At 42.8% G+C, this 23026-nt stretch overlaps 1 protein-coding gene and 1 long non-coding RNA gene across 7 annotated transcripts in view; one reads left to right on the top strand and one right to left on the bottom strand.

Moving 5' to 3' along the window:
* The window catches only part of LOC145545570 (uncharacterized), a 32577-nt gene extending 19481 nt beyond the window's left edge, over positions 1 to 13096 (bottom strand). Inside the window, exons 1-2 of the long non-coding RNA XR_014082155.1 lie at positions 12587 to 13096; positions 7198 to 7263 (exon numbers count right to left, since the gene is read on the bottom strand). This is a non-coding gene — a long non-coding RNA (uncharacterized LOC145545570). The remainder of the gene's footprint in view (positions 1 to 7197; positions 7264 to 12586) is intronic.
* A 739-nt stretch (positions 13097 to 13835) lies between these two features.
* The window catches only part of PBX3 (PBX homeobox 3), a 226743-nt gene continuing 217552 nt past the window's right edge, over positions 13836 to 23026 (top strand). For 3 of the 6 annotated variants that reach the window (XM_081588526.1, XM_081588522.1, XM_081588521.1), the window contains exons 1-2: positions 13836 to 14263; positions 15221 to 15294. In XM_081588526.1, the coding sequence (XP_081444652.1) occupies positions 14064 to 14263; positions 15221 to 15294 (274 nt within the window). In that variant the 5' untranslated portion in view covers positions 13836 to 14063. Of the gene's footprint in view, positions 14789 to 14840; positions 15056 to 15220; positions 15295 to 23026 lie in introns of those variants that run through there. The other 3 variants (XM_081588525.1, XM_081588524.1, XM_081588523.1) reach the window with 3 other exon arrangements.

Here is a 23026-nt window from a genome sequence, read left to right as displayed (position 1 = left end):
TGCGTGCTGCAGTCCATGGGGTCACAAAGAGTCAGACACGACTTAGTGACTGATAACAACAAAGTGCAAAAATAGAAATATATATTTCTATTCTATATTTCTAAGGTAGGAGAGACAAGGGAGATTTAGTACTCTTACCTGGGAGAATCAGGGAAGCATTTCCAGAAAAGCGACATTTGAGATGGATTTTGGAGATGGAACGGGGTAAGATCAGAATCATTTTAGATCGAGGGGTGAAAAGGCATGGAGGGATCAAAGGCAGGAGCTGGGCTCTAAGATAAGGTTGGAGAGAAGCTGGGAGTGGTGGGCAGAGACCAGATGATGGAGAGAGTTGAACACGGGGCCAAGGAGCTTAAACCTAATGCTTTTTGGTGAAGGGATGCAGGGGACCCTGTGTAGTGCTGCCAGGCTCCCCCTTCACTGGAAGGCTGGTTGCCGTGGTTGCTGAGAATGCCATCCAGAGGCAATCGTCAGCTGTCAGGCCTGTTTAGCAATTCCCTCTGCAGCAGACAGCCACCTCACCCAAGGTCATGCTCTTCTCTGGCAGGACAGCTGGCATTCTAGGACTGATGGATGCAAGAGTATAAAGGCCCAGCCCTCGGGGCCCAGCTCTGGACAACTCTGAAGGCCCATTTTAGTTCCAAAGGTCCCAGTGGGGTTGGCTCAGGCTGTCATTGGTTTGACATTGAAGTTCAACTTCCCCCCACCCCTACCCCGGTCCCTCCTGCTTTTTTCCCTTCTCTCCCATAGGAATTTTGACCAAGAGCAGCATCACCCTGGGCATGGATCCCACCCTCTCTACTCAGAACTTCATTCATCAAGCGCCCACCTCTCCATATCTCCTACTACAAGCTCCTACCTGTGAAGTATTTGAAAACTCTTCACCCTCTTTCATAACCCTTACATGTTCTCAAGTCCATGTGGTCTTCCTGTTCCTGCCCTCTAACTCTCCTCTGCTTGACAGGTGAGTTTCTCCCAAAAGCTGTCAACTTCCGGTCTGCAGTCCTCCTACCAATTCATTCTTTTGGTGACTCCACTGAACATCTGCCACACCCCCCAACTCCACTAAAGCCTTTCACCAGGGCGCCAATGCTCACCATGTCTTTAAATTCAGCGGACGCCTCTTTGACCATAACTCAGCTGAACTGTTGACTTCTCTCTTCTTAAAACACCCTTAGTTTCTGTGCTGCCATGCTTTCTAGCCTTTCTCCCACCCTATAGTGGCTCCTTTTTTCCTCCATTTGTCCCTAAATTATTGGTGCTCTGTCACAGATCCTCATTTTTCTCACTTATCACACTCTTTCAGTGTGATCTCATTCACTGTCATGACTACTAACACCATCGAGATGCTAATAATTCCTAAATCTCTCTTTCTAGTGCAGACATCTTTCCTGAGCGTTAGATTCACAACTGCCCACCGGACATCTCCCCCAGGTCATTCCACAGGCTCCACAAGCTCCCACAACTGAATTTGTCACCCTCTCCTCAAGCCTTCATCTTTCTCATCAGTAAATCTCTGCTTCTGCTGTTCCCCAGTTCTTCTTACCCAAATTCCCCAGGACCTCCCTGATCACACTCCACCAGCTTCATCCTGGAGTTTAACCCACTTCCCTAACTCCTGACTCAAATTACACCTAGTTCAAAGTTAAGTCATCTACTGGGAACCAGGTTGTGGGGGCTCAGTTAAGAATGGGGCTCTTGGGAATTCCCTGGTGGTTTAGTAGCTAAGACTCTGCACTCCCAATGCAAGGGGCCCAGGTTTGATCTCTGGTCAGGGAACTAGATCCTGCATGCTGCAACTAAGAGTTCACATGCCACAGTGGAGATCAGAGATCCCTACAAGCCACAACCGTGAAGACCTTGTGAAGCCAAAAAAGAATGGGGCTCTTGAGAGACTCCCCGACAACGTGAGAACCAGAAACTGGAGAGCCTTCAGAAGGACCCTGGAGCTGTCCAGCTCCTTGTCTACCTTGTCCCCAGCCTCCCTCCTTTCCAGGCTGCACTGTTTTCTTCTTTCTGAGACTGTTCTGTTTATAAGTGGCTTTTTCTGCTTCTCCCTTTGCTACTGACTAAACATACTGACTTGGAGGTCTGGGGGTTACATGTCCTCGATTCAAGTAGCCAGCAAACAAATCAGTGTCTTCCAGATGCAAGGGCATCAGTTTCTCAGAAGAGAAATTGTTGGGGTTAGCTCCAGTCAAGTGCTCATTCCCAGTCTGATAAGCTATGGCTAGGAGAGTTGGGCTCTGGCATAGGAAACGTGGTTATAGGGACACATAAGGATAGATGTAAAGTTCAAGAGAAAGTGGTGTTCTTGTGCTGGCAACTAAATGACATTTTACAGCCCTGAATAATCACAGGTGACCAACATTCCCAAGAGGTAGAAAATTTAATTTTAGGCAAATATCTAACTTTTTTACTATCTATCTTATGGCTTTGTAAGGATCATTTACTTATTTCATCTCCTTTCTTCTTTCCATCTTATTGTGCTGATGAGTAGCAACATAAAAGGAAGAATAGTATAAAGAAAATATTTCATGAGACTGTTTCTAAAAACTAAAATCTTAAATATACTCTCGAATACTACTTTCTCCCATAACAAAATTATTAATTATAATAATAAAATAGAAGGTGTTTGAGTGCATTTTAATCTTTCCTGTCTTAAAATCTGACCTAGAAATTCAAAATGGAAGATAATCAAAAGTATCATCTAGTTGCTTCTGACAGAAGAAAGTTTATAACTGGTGCATAATATCACCAGGAAATCTTTGATGGCCCCCTTATGGTAAAAAAAAAAAAATTTAGAAAATTTATTTTCAGATCAGCATATTGTAGCATAATTCTTAAAGAAACTTTTACTTTAAATCAGTTTTATTGTAAGCCTAGAAAAGAAATGGGACTACAAGATGAACAAAGTCTTGACAAGAAGCTAGTGAGAGAAAAAGAAATATACTGTGGGACCACTTGGTTTTAAGAAATGAAACTCTGGATTTATGTATCAGCTTAAAAAAATCTCTCAAGGCACACTGTTCAGCAACTGTTTGGCTCTTGTCTGAACATTTAGTCTGTTTCAAATAAAAGCAGATTTCTTTGTTTCAAGATAGTGATTTTGTGATTATTTAACAAAATGTTTCCTAAGCATCAATTAGATACCAATTAGCAACAACTAGGTATTTTTCAGGTATCAAATAACAAAAGAGCTTTTTTTTCAAGGTGTAGAGTATATAAGATACATTACTAGAAGCTACATTAAAAGGTACAGCCTCTATGGAAAATAGTAAGGCAGTTTCTGATAAAACTTTAAAATAGAATTACCACATGATCCAGCAATTCTCATTTCAGTTCAGTCGCTTAGCCGTGTCCCACTCCTGCGACCCCATGAATCGCAGCACGCCAGGCCTCCCTGTCCATCACCAACTCTCGGAGTCTACACAAACCCATGTCCATCGAGTCGGTGATGCCATCCAACCATCTCATCCTCTGTCGTCCCCTTCTCCTCCTGCCCCCAATCCTTCCCAGCATCAAGGTCTTTTCCAATGAGTCAACTCTTCGCATGAGGTGGCCAAAGTATTGGAGTTTCAGCTTCAACATCAGTCCTTCCAATGAACACCCAGGACTGGTCTCCTTTAGGATGGACTGGTTGGATCTTCTTGCAGTCCAAGGGACTCTCAAGAGTCTTCTCCAACACCAGTTCAAAAGCATCAATTCTTCGGCGCTCAGCTTTCTTCACCGTCCAACTCTCACATCCATACATGACCACTGGAAAAACCATAGCCTTGACTAGACGGACTTTTGTTGGCAAAGTAATGTCTCTGCTTTTCAATATGCTGTCTAGGTTGGTCATAACCTTCCTTCCAAGGAGTAAGCGTCTTTTAACTTCATGGCTGCAATCACCATCAGCAGTGATTTTGGAGCCCCCCAAAAAAACTCTGACACTGTTTCCACTGTTTCCCCATCTATTTCCCATGACGTGATGGGACCAGATGCCATGATCTTAGTTTTCTGAACGTTGAGCTTTAAACCAACTTTTTCACTCTCCTCTTTCACTTTCATCAAGAGGCTCTTTAGTTCTTCACTTTCTGCCATAAGGGTGGTGTCATCTGCATATCTGAGGTTATTGATATTTCTCCCGGCAATCTTGATTCCAGTTTGAGATTCATCCAGCCCAGCGTTTCTCATGATGTACTCTGCATATAAGTTAAATAAGCAGGGTGACAATATACAGCCTTGACGGACTCCTTTTCCTATTTGGAACCAGTGTATGGTTGAATGTCCAGTTCTAACTGTTGCTTCCTGACCTGCATACAGGTTTCTCAAGAGACAGGTCAGATGGTCAGGTATTCCCATCTCTTTCAGAATTTTCTACAGTTGGTTGTGATCCACACAGTCAAAGGCTTTGGCATAGTCAATAAAGCAGAAATAGATGTTTTTCTGGAACTCTTTTGCTTTTTCTTGCTTTTGCCAGCAGATGTTGGCAATTTGATCTCTGGTTCCTCTGCCTTTTCTAAAACCAGCTTGAACATCTGCAAGTTCATGGTTTATGTATTGTTGAAGCCTGGCCTGGAGAATTCTAAGCATTACTTTACTAGCGTGTGAGATGAGCGCAATTGTGCAGAAGTTTGAGCATTCTTTGGCATTGCCTTTCTTTGGGATTGGAATGAAAACTGACATTTTCCAGTCCTATGGCCACTGCTGAGTTTTCCAAATTTGCTGGCATATCGAGTGCAGCACTTTCACAGCATCACCTTTGAGGATTTGAAATAGCTCAACTGGAATTCCATCACCTCCACTAGCTTTGTTTGTAGTGATGCTTTCTAAGGCCCACTTGACTTCACATTCTAGCAATTCTACTTATAGGTATGTACAGGAAAAAAAATGAAAGCAAGAACTCAGACACCTGAACACTCATATTTGTAACAGCATTATTCACGATAGCTAAAATGTGAAAACAACCAAGCGTTCCATTGATGGATGAATGAATAAACAAAATGTGATATATACATATAATGGACTATTATCCAGCCTTAAAAAGGAAGAAACTCTACAGGAAATGCTACAGCATGGATGAACCTTTAAAATTTTATGCTAAATGAAATAAGCCAGTCACAAAAGGACAAAATATTGTATGATTCCATTTGTGTGAGGTACTTATTGCAAATTTATAGATACATAAATTAGGAGAGTGGTGGCCGGGGGCTGGGGGAAGTAGTGATGGGGAGTGAGAGTTCAGTGGGTAGAGTTTCAGTTTTGAAAGATGCAAAAGTGCTGGAGATGGATACTGGGGATGAGCACACCAGTGTGAATGTGCTCAATGCTATTGACTGAAATAATGATTTAAAAATGGTTAGAATGATGTTATGTATATTTAAATACAATTTTTTAAAAAAAGGGTACACATTTATAAGAACCTGAGTGATACTTGGAACTCAAAAATGAAGGATTTACTCCCGTTGGTGGCTTAGAAAGGGTTTCTAGCGGTGACACTAGAGCAGGGAGACAACGTGTTTGGTGGAAATGGTTGGAAATCTCTAGTCCCAGTTCCACTCTGTCACTTAGTAATGGGGGGAATCTTAGGATAGGTAACATAATCCCCCATAGGCAGTGTAACATGGGGGTTATTTACAAGAATGCTGAGCCAGAAGGCTTGTTTGAGTCATAGTTCATTCACCAGCCACGTGGCCTTGGTCAAGTTATTTGACATCTCTAGATCTCAGTTTCTCTAACAATGAATAGGGAGGTTAATGCCCAGTTCATAGGGTTGTCGTGAAGGTTTAACTGGATCAGCATGAGAAACCATTAGCATAGTGCCTGCCACAAACTAAGTGCTCAGTAAGTGTCAGTAGCTTGTTATTTTCTGAGTCTTATCTACAATGTGGGTTTAATATGACTTGTCTTAAGATCTTTGAGTTATTTTGAGGCTCGGTAGAGATACTGTAAGTGAAACAGTTTAGACAGCATTATTGAAGAGGGTAAGACGTGGGTATGCATTCTCACTGAAGGGAACAGTATAAGGAAAAGGAAGAACTCCCAAAGTTCTTCATACATACATTCAGCATATGGAAAGGAACAAGGGGAAAGATGGCTAGAGAGACAGAACTGCAAGAGCTTTTTTAGGGACTTGAAGGCCTGGCTAATAAGCACATCACAGAGGTAGATCCAATGTGAGATAGGGCAAGGATCATGCCATGATTTGATTTGGTGTTGAGAATTAAATTTGGAAGATGATGCCTCTCTTGGTCAGGTTGAACTGCTGTAACAAAATACTTTAGCCGGGGTGGTTTAAACCACAGTCATTTATTTCTCACAGTTCTGAAGCTGGGGAAACCTGAGAGGTGCCAGCATGTGGGGTTCTGAAAGAGCCCTCTACCTGGCTTGCAGATGACTGCCTTCCCTCTGTATTCTCACATGGCAGAGAGAGAAAGCTCTGGTATGTCTTCTTTTCCTTTTTTTTTGGTGGCTATGCTGGTTACGCAGACTTCTCTTGTTGTGGATCACAGGCTCGGTAGTTGCAACATGTAGGTTTAGTTGTCCTAAGGCATGTGGGATCTTAGTTCCCCATGCGTGTGCGCTAAGTCCCTTCAGCCTGTATGACACTTTGTGACCCCATGGACTGTAGCCCGCCAGGCTCCTCTGTCCGTGGGATTCTCCAGGCAAGAACACTCGAGTGGGTTACCATTTCCTCCTCCAGGGGATCTTCCTAGGGATAGAATCTGCCTGTCTTAAATCTCCTGCTTTGGCAGGTGGGTTCTTTACCAGTAGCGCCATCTGGGAAGCCCTTAGTTCCTCCACCAGGGATCAAACCCACATTTACTCAACAATTAGACATTTAGCCACTTCTGTATGGCTTCCCCAATGGCTCAACAGGTAAAGTATTTTTGCTAGGAGAATCGCATGGACAGAGGAGCCAGGCTGGGCTACAGTCCATGGGGTCACACAGAGTCAGACATGACTGAGCGCATTTGCACACACATACTGCATTGGCAGGCAGACTGCTTACCACTGCACCAACAGGGAAGTCCTCTTCCTTTTCTCATAACGGCATTAATCCTGTCCTGGAGTCCCCACCTTCATGACCTCATCTAAATCTGACTTCCTTCCAAAGGCCTCACCTCCTAATGCTATCACATTAAGGGTCATGGCTTCAGTATACTAATTTGGGGAGGGGCACACTCCATAGCAGCTCCTGGTTACACTTACCTACTGATAATCGTGTTCTGAGTCATCCTCTCCCCTGGAGTGTAGGTTAGATTTAGTGACTTGCTTCTAATAAAGAGAACACAGCAAAAGTGTTAGTATATCACTTATGAAATGAGGTTATAAGAGGACTGACTACTGGGACTTCCTTGGCAGTCCAGTGGCTAGGACTCCATGCTCCCAAAAAAGGGGGCCTGGGTTTGATCCCTGGTTGGGGAACTAGATCCCACATGCTGCAACTAAAGAGTATGCATACCACAACTAAAAAAAAAAGAATGACTTCCCTCTTGCCTACCCTTTCTTGCTCTCTGGCTTCCTCACCCTTTTGGAAGCCAGCAATCACGTTGTGAGCTGTCCTATGGAGAGGCCCAGAGATTGAGGTACTGATGTTTCTGGCCAACAGTCATTGAGCATCTGAGACCAGTCAATAGCCATGCGAGTGAGCTGGGAAGTGGATCCTCCTCCCAGCGAGCTTTGAAGTGACTACAGCGCTGGGTGTCACCTTGCTTGCAGGTTTGTGAGAGTTCCTTGGTCAGAGGCACCCAGCTAAATTACATTCAAATTCCTAACATACATAAACTTTAACATAATAACTGTTTGTTGTTTTAAACAAACAAGTTTTGGATACTTTATTACATAGCAATAGGTAATAAATCCAGAGACCAATAAGACTGCCCTCACTTCAGATGCCAGCTGCAAGTTCAAGGTTCCCCAGATCACCTGCACTTCTGACCAACTTGCTACAAGTTTGGGTGTTCCCATGACTCCTTCAGGTTCAATATTCTCTGGAAAGACAGAGAACTCTGAAAAGCACTATACTTATAATTACAGGTTTATTGTAAAGGATGTAAATCAGGACCAGTCAAATGAAGAGACACATAGGTCAAGGTCCTGAATGCAGAGCATCCAGGCTCTCTCCCCACAGTGTCAGCGTGTTTACCAACCAGGAAGCTCCACTGAGTTTTGGTATCTAGGGTTTTTATTAGGGTTTCATTATGTAGGCATGATTGATTGATTCATTGGCCACAGGACTGAACTCCATCTCCAGTTCCCTTTCCTTCCTGGGAGGATGAGCTGGCTGAAAGCCCCAACCCTCTTGTTACATGGTTGGTCTTTCTGTTCATCAGCCCCTCATCCTGAGTCTTCTTGTTAGCATAAACTCGAGTGTGATCGAGGGGCTCACGAATAACAAAGATAATCCTGCTGTGCTCATTGACTCAGTCCTGTCTGATTCTTTGTGACCCTATGGACTATGGCCCACCAGGCTCCTCTGTCCATGGGATTTTCCAGGCAAGAATACTGGAGTGGGTTGCCATTTCCTCCTCCAGGAGAGACACTCCTATATCTTGGCAAATTCCAAAGGTTTTAGAAGTTATCTCCCAGGGACCTAGGACAAAGATAATTTTTTTTGATTATATATAATATCTTCCAACCTGTAGGAGATCATATTTTATACCAGGCACTGTGCTAGGTTATTCTTCCATCCATCCATCCTTTATGTATTAACAGTGCTAGATTAGATTTGCTGAAAGGAGTGGAAAACCCAACCAATAGGAATTTTATTATTATTTATTTTTAAAGTTTTTTAAAAAAATTATTTATTTATTTTTGGCTGTGCTGTGTCTTTGTTGCTGCCCAAGGGCTTTCTCTAGTTATGGCAAGTAGGGACTACTTTCTAGTTGTGGTGCTGCGACTTCTTCTGGTGGCTTCTCAGGGGCACTAGGGCACATGGGCTCAGTAGCTGTACCGAATGAGCTTAGTTGCCCCACGACATGTGGAATCTTCCTGGGCCAGGGATCGAACCTGTGTTCTCTGCATTGACAGGCAGATTTTTAACCACTGGACCACCAGGGAAGTTCAGAAACTATAAAATAGAAATTAAATTTTCTCACATAACTAGAATGAGTAATTTAGTTTTGTTCAGATATTCAACAATGTCTTCAGGAACCTAGGCTCTCCATATCTCTCTGCCCCACTTACTGTTTATATTTGTTTTTAATAATGTTTTATTTTAGAATATTTACAGAAAAATGATAAGATAGTACAGAGGGTTCTCCAGTATCTCCCACCTGGTTTCCCCTGTTATTAACATCTTATAATAATACAGTATGCTTGTTTAATGTACAATTAATGAGCCATTAGTGATATATTATTTTTAACAAAAATCCATAGTTTATTCAGATTTCTTTAGTTTTTACCTGAACGTCCCTATTCTATTCCAGAAACCAATCTGGGACACCATTTTACATTTAGCTGTCATATCTCCTTAGACTCTTCTTTTAGACTGTCCTTTTTCTTTAAATCAGGAGACAAACCCATCCCTCTGATAGGTTCAGAAAGCAGGAGAAATGAGATGATCATACTCAACTTGGAACTTGACTGAGTCTGAGCATATTGCCGTCAGAATAATCAGGGTTCTATCAGCATGGAAGGAGGTGGGCCAGTGGATAACAGCAATTGACAGTGTTGGCCCCAAGTGTCTGCTATGTATGAGACTGCACTGTAGTAGGTGTTATGAGGAATGAAAGGACATTAAAGATGGGGCTTTCTATAAAACCTTCCAGAAATTATGTATTCCAATAATTATTCTCTTTTAAGCACTTTATAGGGACGTCCCTGGTGGTCCAGAGGTTAAGAATCCACCTATTAATGTAGGGGACTTGGGTTTGATCCCTGGTGGGGCAATCAAGCCTGCACACCACAACTAGAGAGAAGTTTGTGAACCACAATGAAGAACCTGTGTGCTGCAACTAAGATCCGATACAGCCAAAAATAAATTAAAAAAAAATTTTTTTAAAGGACCTCATAGTAGGAGGGGGAACAGTTGTCTCACTGATCCTTTGATTGCTCAGTCAAATACAGTTTCAGAAGACGAAGATTTGTCACAGGTCACATGTGCTAACAACTGTAAAGACCACTTTTAAAGAATCATTCCCAAAGTGATGGTGCAGTGATATGTTTGGGAATAAGGATTTAGTCAGTTTCCCTGAAATGACAACTTCTTAGACATCTAAGTTTTTTTTTTTTTAATTGGACTGTGCCAGGTCTTAGTTGCAGCATATGAGACCTAGTTCCCTGACCAGGGATCAAACTTGGGCCCCCTGCATTGGGAGCTCAGAATCCTAGCCACTGGGCCACCAGAGAAGTCCCGACATCTTAGTTTTTGTTTTTTAAAGTCAAATCAGTCATGTGATAGTCCATCTCAAAATATATATTTTGTCCTTAACATGCAAATGAACTAGATGAGGAAACGGGTGAATTGAGAGAAAACAACATGAAAATGGCATCTGCTGTGATGATCACTGTATTGGTAGAGGTGATGGTGTGATGGTATCGTTAATATGAATCAAACTCACGGAAAGGGATGAATATGAGAGAGCGCTCCTACTTGGTTTTCACCACTTTTTCACTGTTAACTTTACATGAATGTACACTCACCAAAAGTAAATTACATTTTCTTTGACTTTTTAATAATCACTGCCTTAGAAACAGCAAAGATGGATTTAGGTACTTAGGTTCTGTTCTATTATCTGTGAAGGCACCAACCATGTGACTCAGATTGCTGAGTGAGACAAGACAGCATCCCACGTGAGAAACTGGCAAAAACACAGGAGATCGTGGGGGTATTCAAAATTAGTTGACACTGTTTATCGGGGCTTGGAAACCAATCTAAAAGAATTTATGCTTTAAATCAATGGCAGTTGTCAATGAGTCTGTGAGGGAATCCTTGCTAGGACCCCCTGGCTTTTACTGCAACTCATATTGACAATAACAAAAAGGGAAGCCTCTCAAGCAGAAGGTCAATCTAATCCAATCACTTAATGCAGAATTATGGTATCAAGTTTCCACATCACTGAATGACCATGGGTTTAGAGGTGTGTGCCATAAAATAGCTGTGGGTGTGAGACATTTAACAAGTTGTTTTACTCCTAATTGCTGGCATTTGCTTAACTGTTTTCTTAATTCTAATTTATGTTTTTATGTTCCCGTTTGTTTACATAGCCCATACATCCCATTTGCCTTTATTTGCTTAAGTGTTTCTTTAATTTTATTTACATTTTTATATATGTGGCTTTGCTTACATAACTCATTGTTTGGAGTGGGCTAGAAATAACCATAAATCCCCATTGCTAATTAGCCTCATCCTCATGACTTATTAGTCAAGATTATGAGCCTAGAAGGAGGGCAGGGAGGAGGCCTGATAGTGAGTCACAGGATCATTGAATTTTAGAGCTGGAGGGAATTTAGAGCTGAAGGCATCTTTCAGATAGAATTCTGTGGTTTTACATCTTCATCTTTGGAGAATTGTGGAAGATTGGCTGCTTGCTCTTGCTCCTTAATGCAAAAATATATAAGGATGTGGTGACAGTTTTGAAAAACACATTAAGAATAAAGAGAAAGTCCAATCAATGATGACTATGAGTAACCCATAAGGGGGCTTAAAAGAAGAATCAGAAACTTGACACATAAATGGGCTACAGAGGAGCTGGGAATGTTAATGAACATAAGGGGGCTTGTTCTTTGGAAGTAAGAGGCAGAGTGGATTGTTTGGAACACCCTCTCCAGCAGCTGTGCAGTTTGTAAAGATTTTAGCTTGCCTTACTGTAAGGTTAGCTATTAGCTTTGCAGTGGGGAGTATTTAAAAGTACACACAACATATGAAGGAAAGAACCTGGAACCGAGTAGCCTGCTTCATTCCAAGAATCCATCTGGCATGTAAAGAACTGCTTGTCCTACATTAAACCCTGCAGAGTAAGAACCATTTTTCATACCTCACGCCCCTATTTTTGGTTTCAGGTAAGGTAGCTTACTGAGTTTGGCGAAGGAACAAGAGGACTTTTCAGAACCACCTAACCAAAAGGCCCATTGAGGGTGAGCTCCATCGATCTAAAATGGGGAAAATATGAAGAAGCTCTGTTAGGGAAATTAGGTTAAGAGAAAGCTCAAGCGTCCACAAGAACTGGAAGTAATGTGAGCATTTAGTCGTTTGTAGGCAGAGTACAATGGAAGAAGAAGTGCTATATATACGACAATCTGTGGCTGGAGTCACCAACATTAAATGACTCATGGTGGTGGGGTAAATTGATAAGTAGAATCCAGTCTACGCAGAGATAAATATTCTTTATAATAAAAAGCTCATTTTGCAGCTTTAGTCTATCTGGAGGTAGCTAAAAGCAGATCTTGCTGAAGAAGTCCCTGGATTACCAGGAATTGCACAGTGTATGAAAGGTTGTAAACTTATATTAGTCCTGGATGTCAAATCCTTCCCCTCCTTCCGAATCCACTTTCCTCTGACACATTTTCATGTGCTCCTCCTTCAAGAAAAGTGTATATTACTCAGATCCGCTGAGCGCAGGCATCAAGCATGCAGGACAAGGGACTCCTACCTTACCTGGTCACCTCTTGAGGGACAGCGCAAAGCCAGAGCGTAGGAACCAACTCTGAGCAGCGCCCTCTCGGTTACTATGGTGATCGCGGGATGGGCGGGGTCACCATCCACGGCGTCCCCGCCTCTCTGCCCAGGACTTTTCGAACGCTCCAATAGGGATATCCCTTTCTTGCCTCCGTCCCGCCCCTTTCGGCTCCGAGTGCGTTTCGATTGGCCTGGGACGGGCGGCCGGGTACCCTGAGGATACCACCTCCCGACGGGAAGAGCGGGAAAGTGTACCAGGCGCTGTCCGAGGCGTGAAGCTCACGGCGCTGCGGGGAAGCACATGGTTGGCCTTGGAGCGAGTTGCCTAGTGTCCCGTGCACAACTCTTGGCACCTACGGCTGCTAACACTAGGGAGCAGAAATCAGGATGCAGGAACGACGTCTGCGGGCCGGCCTATCCCGGGGGCCAGGACGCGATGAGGCTTGAGGGGTCCGGTGGCGCGCTCTCGGGGGTAGGGGCTCGGAGGCCAGAGGGGCCGGACCGAAGCCTGGGGGCGGTGCCAGCGGCGGCGGCGGGAGGCGCAAGACCCAATGAGAGCGCGCACCGCCCCCGAGGGCGGGGCGTGCGGAGCGCTCTCCCGCCCTCCTGCTCGCCCCCGTCCCTCCCCCTGGGCGTCTGGGGCCGCAGTGAGTGAGTGGCACTGGCAGCCTGTCAATCCCTCAGCCGAACGGCCTTCGAGCCCGGTCCGCGGCGGCTGCTGGCAGGGTGCGCGGCTCTGGCTGTGGCGGCGGCGACTTCTCCTGCCCCATTAATCTGCTGTCCGCCCGGCGCGCGGCCCGCCGGGGCCCTCCATCGGGCTCCGTGCCCCCGCCGCGCCAGCCCGCTAGCTCCCAAACTTTCCTCCTCCGCCCCTCTCGCTCCTCTCGGCCGGCCCGCCCGCCGGCCCTCCTCCGCCGCCGCCCGCCGCCGCCGCCGCCGCTCCCTCCCCCGGGGCCGCCGGGGTTCGGATTCCGCCTGGCCGAGGCGGAGGCGGCGGGCGGCGGCGGCGGCGGCGGCGGGCGAGGGAGGGGAGTGCGCAGGCTGGCGCGGGGGAAGGCGGGCGTCCCGGCAACTCGGCTGGCGCTGAGGAGCAAGTTGCGCGGGGCTACCCGGCGGGGCGCGCGGCTGCGAGGAGGCGGCGCGGCGGCCGCGTGAGGGCAGCGGGCGCCGCTGCGTCCGCCTCCGCCACCACCGCGGAGCCCGGCGCTTCCGCCCGCCGCTTCTCCTCAGCCTCGGCGGCGGCGGAAGCCAGAGCCGGGCGCCCGTCCGCACCGCCTCAGCCGCGGGCCCCGCCGGCCGGGCCGCCCCCTCCCCGCGCGGGCGGGGAGCGCGCGGCCGCCTCCCCCTCCCCCTCCCCCTCTTTCTTCTCCTCCCTCGTCGCCGCCGCCGCCGCCGCCGCCGCCTCAGCCTTCGCCTCAGCCGCCGCCGCCGCCCGCTCCCGCCCGCGCGCGGCGGGATGGACGATCAATCCAGGATGCTGCAGACTCTGGCCGGGGTGAACCTGGCCGGCCACTCGGTGCAGGGGGGCATGGCCCTGCCGCCTCCCCCTCACGGCCACGAAGGGGCGGACGGCGACGGCAGGAAGCAGGACATCGGCGACATCCTCCACCAGATCATGACCATCACCGACCAGAGCTTGGACGAGGCGCAAGCAAAGTTGGTGTCGTCTCATTAAGCATCTTTTGTGTGTGTGCGGGAGCCAGGCCCGCGGCAGAGTCCGGGCCCGGGTGGCGCCCGGGCCAGGGCCTCAGCCCCGGGCGGGGAACTTTCTCCGAAAAGAGGCCGCTGGTCCCGGCCTCTGGGGGACTTGCCCCGCGCCCTTCGACGCGGGCGGGAGTCGGCAAAGTTGCTCTCGGGGCGCGGGACGGACTTGGTGCAGCGTGGATTTTGTGGGTTTCTCTCACCCCACGTCCCCGCGTCCGGCTCTCTGGCAGCCCGGCCTCCTCGCACGGATTCAAACCTCCCGCCCGGACCCGGCTGCACACCGCCGCGAGCGGGCCCCGGGCCGCACTTGAGGGAAGTGCAACTTTCTCCTCGGCCCGGAGTCCCGGCAGCCCGGCTCCGCTCGGCCGCTGGACGATCTCGTTGTGCAGGCGGCCGCCCCAGCCCGGGCGCGGGGCGCTGGGCGCTGGGCGCTGGGCGGTTCCACGGCGGGTCCGGGCGCGGGCGGCCAAGTTCTCGGTAAGGGAGGGCCGCCTCGCAAACTTTGCCGAGCTGTCACCGCCCGCTGGCCGTAGTCGGCCGGCCGCCTGCGCCGCGCCCGCTGCCCCGGCGGAGGGCGGACGCGGGAGCCCCTCCACACTGTCTTCTCCCCCGGGTCACCGCCGTCTGCCCCCGGATCGCGGCTCCCCGCACGGGTTCGCGCCCCGCGGTCGCCGAGGCTGCTGCCTGCCGGGCAGATGGGTCGCGCTTCGTTCGGGCTAGAGCTGTAGCCGCCAGAGCTTGCCGGTTGTCGCTAACTAGTCAACTTGAGTTTTCTGTTGATTTGACGGGGTTCAAAAGAGCCCTCCAAAATAGGGGGCCGGAATTAAATCTTGGATTTAACTTAAGGAAGGCGCCATATTATTCCATAGGTGATGCTAATACCTTTGTGTTTTGCTATTTGTTTTTTAGGAAACACGCCCTGAACTGTCACAGAATGAAACCCGCGCTCTTCAGTGTCCTATGTGAGATCAAAGAGAAAACAGGTAAGACGCTGCGCCCCTCCGTGGGCCTGGAGACCCCCGAAGTGGGGTCCGAGCTACTCCTTCGACTCTCCAGTTGAAAGCTGCTGCTTTTGGGCACCGCCATCTTTGATCATTCTTTCCTTCCCACCTCCTGATCTTGAGAAAAAACTGCAATAAATCTGGAGTCGATTTCTGAATTCCGCTCCTGGTGTAAAATGAAGTGTAGAGTGGACGGGGCAGGGTCGCAGTCCCCAGGCGGCCACCTCTGGCTGCAGGCGGGGAGGGGGCAGGGAGCGCCAGCCACCCTTTACTGCTCCTTTCGCCTTGTTTGTATGTCAGTTTTTAAAAGGAGCCACGGGGACCGACTCCCGCGGAGAAGCATATCCCGAACTTTGTTTTACTTAGCCTTAAGCTTCATTTCCACAGATAGAAGAATAGATGCAATTACACAGACCCGAGGAGCATGTTTGAATTAGTATTTTAGTTCGGAATACTACTTTTAAGAAGCTGGAAGGGTAATGATGTGTTTAGGCGTATATAATGTATTATATCTATTACTAGTTTTATTAAATTTTATGCTTGAAGTCATTACATTGTAAACATACTTAATATATTTTATTAAGTAGAGAAAGGTCCACAGGTGCAGGTTGAACAATTTTTGAAGTATTCAAGGCAGGGAATATATGAGAAGACAGCTTTTGCAGAAGTGCTGGAATGAAAACTACAAGTATATATTAGACAAATTTCTGACAATTCATCTCAATTTAGTTTCTTTGTTAGATTTGTTAAAAATTGAAGATATTTTAGTCTTGAGGTGATGGTATTGCCTCAAGTGGAATTTGAGGTTTAATTTAGATTTTTTATTTCGTTTGAGGCATTATCTTCCCTCTATATGGCAAACAAATGCATTAAACAAGCTTTATTGTTTATTTGTGTGTGTGTTTGTTGGGTATACAGTATTACAAAGTTGCTATTTTTTAAGTTGCAAAGAATAGAAGAGAAAGTTAAAGTCCAAAGTGTAGAAATATTTAAGTGAAGGTATTAAAAGGTTAAATGTGATTGTGTTTAAACTGAATGTACAAATAATAGCGCACTGTATATAATTGTTAGTTGGTAGGAGTGTGGTCTTCCTTTTAAACAGATTTTTCACCTTGCAATTCTATTCTAATCCTAAAAGTAATCAATAAAAGATGAAGGGTTATTGCTGTCTATTAAAATGTATGCTAAAACCATAATTAACAGCAAATATTGAGAGCCTGAAAGACTACTTTTCCTGCTTTTCATTCACATAGTATGCATGATTTCTTTATGTCAAGTGAGTGTTTTTAAGATATATTTTAATTTTGAAAACCACAGGCATTTTAAAATGACTAACTTTTACTCTGTGTTGGTTTTTAGCTACCTTTAGAAAGCATTGTGATTTAAAATGGTAGATAATTTCGATCTGACTATAAAACAAGACATCAAGCATTAAATCTTGAGATTCTTAGTTTAGAAGCCTAAAAGTGCGTAATTCTCAGTAAATTATGTTGCTTAATGTCCAAGGGTTTTCTTGCTATCAGGACTCCACTTCAGTTTCTGCTGACAGCTAAGCACTGGGGTATTGACTATGTTGTGAATATTAAGATTGATTCAACTTTATACAGCATTATATTACTAGGGAGAGGGGATTGATATCCCTTCCTTCTCACCCCCTTATCATGATTCTTTTTTTTTTTCTTTTTTAAAGTTTTGGCCTAGCTAGTTTGAGAACCAAACCGAGCAAACTGCTTTTCTTGTTTAGACATTTAGCAGCAGGCAGAATTCAATTAGGAAGCATAAGTCCTCTAGTTGCTTATTTGCACAAGACTTAGTTACACCATTCTGAAAGGAAAGTGTAGTCAACCTCATGTCAAAGGTGAGTTACAAAAAAGAAACAAGTCTTTTCAGAGTCTGGGATTACTGGCAGAGAGAGCCTTGGTAGGGCACTTGCTGTTTAAGAAGCAAGAGGTAGCTGACAAAAGAAATTTTTGTGTTTTGAAAATTGTTTCTGAGGCTTTCAGAGATAACTTGTAAATTAGATTCTCTTTTTGTGCTTTGGCCAGCGGATCCAAGTTTGCACGTTATCTCTTTTGTAAAAAGCCAACGGCCGACAAAGAGTAAAGGCGGCTGTCTAGGCTGAGGCATCTTCCTGCCAGCCTCTCTAAGCTCGAGAGGGACGGGATTTAAGTACCAAATGATTGATGGGGGTGAAGCTCTTTCTCTCCTCTCCTTTCTCCCCTACTACCCAGAGCTCCACCTCACTCTCCAAAACTACTCTTAGAAGGAGACAGGGACGCTGGACTCAGAATCCTTGATTTGATATAAAACAGCTGTGTAGACATTAGTGTTACCGAAGCAAAGAAATTGGGGCAGCAAATTCCAGGCATCCCCCCCTCCCCCATCTGTTCCCACAGTCATGCTTTGGAAACATCATGAGTTTATAAAATAAGCACTGTAGATTATAATGTATATCATGTAATGCTTTTATAAAAAAATCATTTTACTGAATCTAATAACATAGTATCCAAAGATTAATTCTCTATAACCTAGAGAAAGTTTACCTAGTCATTTGTAATAGAAACTGGGAATACTATGTGATGACTCTATTCTGCATAATAGAGGGGTAGGGGGTTGACTAGTGGGAGATGGGGGGGTAAAGCTGTCATTTCAGTGGATAATGTCATTTCGGTTGTACTTTTTTTAAAATAAGACAAAATCATTAAAAAAAAATCCATATATTTGTAGATCTGTCAGTAGCTTTTGAGGTTTCTGATCAGGCAGTGAACACTGCCAGTTCTAATGCACATAAAGGGTTTAGTTTGAAAAACATCTTTTTTCCCTTCTACCAAATATGAAAACGTGATTTTTCCCTTCTGACAGATAAATGGATAATCTACCACAGTTATATTTTTTTTCTTGCTCAGAGGTAGAGAAAGTATACCATAAGATGCTTGCTTTTTCTTGAAAATGTGTTCTTTTATAAAATTTATCATTCACTTATTTTTGGACAGAAATATCTCTTGAATTGTGATAGCTACGCATTTTGAAAGCAACTGAAAGTTACAGGCTTTAAAACAAGATATTTGCCCATTTTAAACTAAGTAAGCGACCAGTGAGATAGTTGTTAAGATTTCTCTCTTTTTGAGCCACTGTTTACCATCTTTCTCTCATTTAAGTATCCACGATACTATGAGGTCTCCTTATCTACATAGTTCTTTGGGGGCGTTCCCTCACATCTTTTTGGCCACCTTAATCTTGATTGTTGAAGTACTTTGTGAGAGGATTCCATTCTCATAAATCTCTCTTCTTTACAAAGCCCTTAATTATGAGAGTTTGAATGAAGGAAATGGCTCTTTTTGAGAAAAAAAAAATGTATTTAAAAATATTTTAAAATGAAAATTCAACACTCTAGTATATAATTGGAGTCATATTGTGAAAAAATGTTGTGTATTAGGAAAAAAAATCAGCATAACCTTTTCCTTTCTAAACGGTAGGTTAAAATACTCCATGTTGATAGCTGCCAACCAAACTCTGATTTATTGCCACCACAAACCCTAAATAGCGTTCATTTACTAGTAATGTCTAATGGCATACATGATGGTTTGCCAGATTTGTGGCCTTTGTGAGGCTTATAAGCAGGACTGACTTGGGAAGATCATAAAACTTAATGAACTTCTCTACTGCAGGAGGTGTCCGCAGGGGAAGAGAAAGGCCTGCTTGCCTGGTTGGGCTGGTTGAAGTATTTTTTATGTTTAAAGAGAAGAAGAAAATTACTATTAAAAATGCTTTGCTTTTAGAGGAACCCTCCCTAGAAAGAGTCATAAGGATTTTACATATCAAAACTGGATCAAGAGGGTAGCTTGTGAGTTTTTGTATGCATTTAGAATATGATATATATGATTAAACCTTTTATCTTTACTGTTGTAAGTGGGACTAGCTTTCAGAGAGATAAGGCAGTACTCTCAGTCAGCACCTCTATTTCTGACCCTAAAGGTTTAGAGACTCATGGCATCTTCTTTTTCTGGTCTGTTTTCTTTCTTTTTTTAATGCTTCAGTATAAAAATGTGTTCATTTTTCTTTTTACAGTGCCAGGTAATTCTTCAATTCCTAGTGTATAAAATCCAAATATTCCACCAAGTGAAATTTTAACAAGAAAGGTGAAAATTGTTGTATGTGAGTCTAAATGTTATTATATGTAATATATATTGTGTATTCTTTTAAGTTGCTCTTGCCGTACTTCCAATGTAGTTATCATTGTTTGTTCCAGAGTTTTAAAAACAAATGCTCTGTTTGATACATGATTCATTTCTGTGTTTTTGTGAACTATTTTCTAGTTTTAAAAAACTTTTTATTATGGAGAACTTCAAATGTGAAAATATACATAAAGAGAAACTTGAATCCCCATGAATTCATTGCCTACCTTCAGCCCTTAGCAACACTTGACCAATCTTGTGTTCTCTGTAACTCCAACCCTTTCACAATTATTTTGGAGCAAATTTTAAAGGACTTTTAATGTTTTAATTTTTTTATCAGTTTTAGACATTATGGCTTATTTACATTGGAAATATTAGATGATTAAACAGGAAAAAATACCAAGTCAGTGTATCCTGGAAATGTCATAAATTTTGTTGCTTTATTGCAAATTTTTCCTTGCGCAATTTAAGAATGTTTTTTATTTTTATAGATTTGCTTAACTTACTGGAGCTTTTTAAGGAAGTTTTGAGGAAGGATGTAAAAGAGTGATGTTTTTCTAACTTTCTTTACTCTTCTCTCATCCTTAGAAGATAATACATGTAATATATTCATAGAAAACGTAGAAAAAAAAATCTTACTTCTCTACTGGTTTGGAACTTCATGATCTAAAGTATCAAGCAGGTATTATCTTAAAAGTATGGACCTGTCTTCCAACCCTTTATTTCTTCTTCCCAATAAAAGAATATTGAACCCTCTTGTCAATACTAACTTGATCTGTGCAAGTAATTCTTTCATGCCTCAGTTTTAGTGGACTTCATTTTATTGTAGATCTATGTATTTTTGGTTTTTATTTGGGACTTTACTATGTTATTATACTAATTTACATAATTTTAATCCAAATCAGAAATATATTAATACAGTGACAAAGGAAGCCTTGCCTTGCCTCAAAGAGCACATTGGTTCTTTGACTTTCATAAAATTTTTCTGGGTATATCTTTCATGTTAGGATCCTTTTCCTTTTAACTAATTTTGCTTGTACTTTTAGATTTCTGTTTACAACTTTTGTAAATGGCTACTTCCTTTTGGATTATGTGTGTTTTGATAGTTTATGGTGGCATTGTGTAGGATGAAGTTACATGAAGTATGGCTATGAAGAATGAAAACCGAAATTCATGAACCACACCCTAAATCATTCATCGTTTTATTTTGTACTCATACCATTGAGATATTTCAGAATACCTAACATCAGTACTGAACACATCATGCTAAATAAGGATTTTTATACTATTTTCCCTCTATTTATGTACATATGAATAACTTTAGGCATGTATTTTTTCAGTATTGGCATTATGAGAATTATGTCTTACTAGTTTTCTCAGCAGGCTTGTGTTTTAGCCATTTATCAGTGGGATCAGCATGATTTAGGTTGTAACAGACTAACAATGCTTGTACACTCCCTCCCATGTTGACCTTTTCAAACATTTGCTCTACTTCAGTAGGCCATTTGAGTCTTTACATATGAAGAGAGTAAATAACTTATATCTCTATGTAGTGTGAATTGGTCAAAGTTCTTTTAGATCTAGCGCTAAAAAGATTTTTTACAAAGTTGTAGAAGTTAATCAAACACACAGATTGCTATCAGAGCTCTGTGATAGTGTTACATTTAGCAAATAAATTAGTAGGAAATGCTTGAATGAGCCACTGAAAAAAATAAACCATCTTTTTATGCCTTTAGACACAGAACGTATTTGAAAATAAATTTCATTAATCTTCAACTCTTGATTCTAATTACCCCCTTTGTAGGCAGAATAGTAACCAGAATCTCTTCTTTAGTTATTTTGAAAACAGAGGTATTCCATAAACACACACACATACAATAAGTATAAGATGTTTGTAGTTTTTGATGGTTAATGGTAGTTTGCTTTGGTACTAAATTTTAGTGTATGTCTAGTAAAAATATTGGTGTGATAGAATGTGTTAAGTTGAATTGACTTGGCATGTTTTTTACTTTTGACTAACATGATAGTAACACATTAGGACTGAGAACAGTTAAAAGTAATTATGGATAAAAATAATTGTTACAAGTTTCGTAACTTGTTTTCTTTAAGTTAAGTGCTTTACAAATGTTAAGCTGTTTTGAACAATAACCCTTTTTGTGTGATCATATTAATGAGAGCTTGGTATACAATGTAATCCTTTTAATGTTGATGATTCCTCACAATGTTTAAACCATTAGTTGGAGACTCAACATATGTTATGGCAAAATGATTTTTTTTTGTTTATTTTGTTTTATGTGATACATAAGTTTTCAAAGCATATTTCTTAGGCATCAGAGTCCAGCAGGTGGTTTTTTACATTAAAAAATTCATAAATTTTAAAATCCCATAAAATTTTATTTCAAATTCAAATTAACTAATTGAGAATGTCAACATTTCCACTGTCTCTATATTAACATTTATAATAGAACAAATGGTTGCATATAGAAATTATCTGCAACATAATCTAAATTAAGATTCTAAACAGGCATTACAGATGCTGGTAACTTTGGCAATTATCATTTTGTTTGGTGAACAGTAGTAAAACAGTGTGCGGTAAAAGTGTTTAGAGAGAGAGGATAAATAAATTGAACAGTTTTGCAATGCAAAGTGGTTTGTGGTGTTTTTGAGGATTTCTTGGCTCTCTCTTAACTGCTATTGTGAGCCTGGAGCAGATTTCCCCATTGCTAATGCCCTAGAAGTATTAATTCACTTTGATATGCTAATTAGAGGGCATTATGCAAGAAATGAGATTAAGTGGCAGCATGAAGCCATTTGCCTGTCAGTAAATTGAGAGCTTTAGCATCAGGAGGAGCTTGGTTTTGTTTTTTTTTTTTTAAGTTTCTCTTGGTTTTGCATATAAATAAAATTGATTGAAAGGTCTAGAGAAGCTTCTAGAACATTGGTAGATTCCTCCCCCCATGGTTATTTAAATGTAATGTTACAGAACTTTTCTGAATATTAATTGATCTAATTGGAGATAAATATGAAGTTTTCATCATGTTCCCTATATATGGAAGTATACTAAGAATTTTGCATCATCTAGTCTTTTTTCCTAAAGCCCAGTTTCAGAATATGGCTACTGAACTGTTACCAGTTCTTTTCAGAAGTATAAACTTGTGTGTGTGCTTGTGTGTCTTCACCAGTGTCTTCACTAAACTGAACTTCACAAGAATATTTTCTTCATAGGAAAGAATGAAGAAGTTGTTGAATTTGGTTTCAGGAGACTATATTAAATGAGCATTAAGACTCTCACTTAAATACCTAATTCTAGTTGCTGGGAGGCATTAGAATTAGTGGCTAAATTCTGCCCTTTACACAACCTGTGGAATTTACATTTCAGCATGTATCTGTTGTTTTAAGATTACCATATTATTTGATTTTCATGTTGAAGATGGTGTTTCATACTTGATTCTGATTTTGCTTTTGGGATTTAAGCCAGGCCTTTGATTTTCTCTCTATAAAACTATTATGTGATTTCCTGCATTTTGTAGGGAAATGCA

The sequence above is a fragment of the Giraffa tippelskirchi genome, chromosome 4, assembly GCF_054371585.1.
Source record: "Giraffa tippelskirchi isolate mGirTip1 chromosome 4, T2T-mGirTip1v1.2.pri, whole genome shotgun sequence".
NCBI classification, from domain to species: Eukaryota; Metazoa; Chordata; class Mammalia; order Artiodactyla; family Giraffidae; genus Giraffa; species Giraffa tippelskirchi.
Note: the sequence above shows the minus strand (reverse complement) of the source record. Positions and strands in the feature narration are given on the sequence as shown.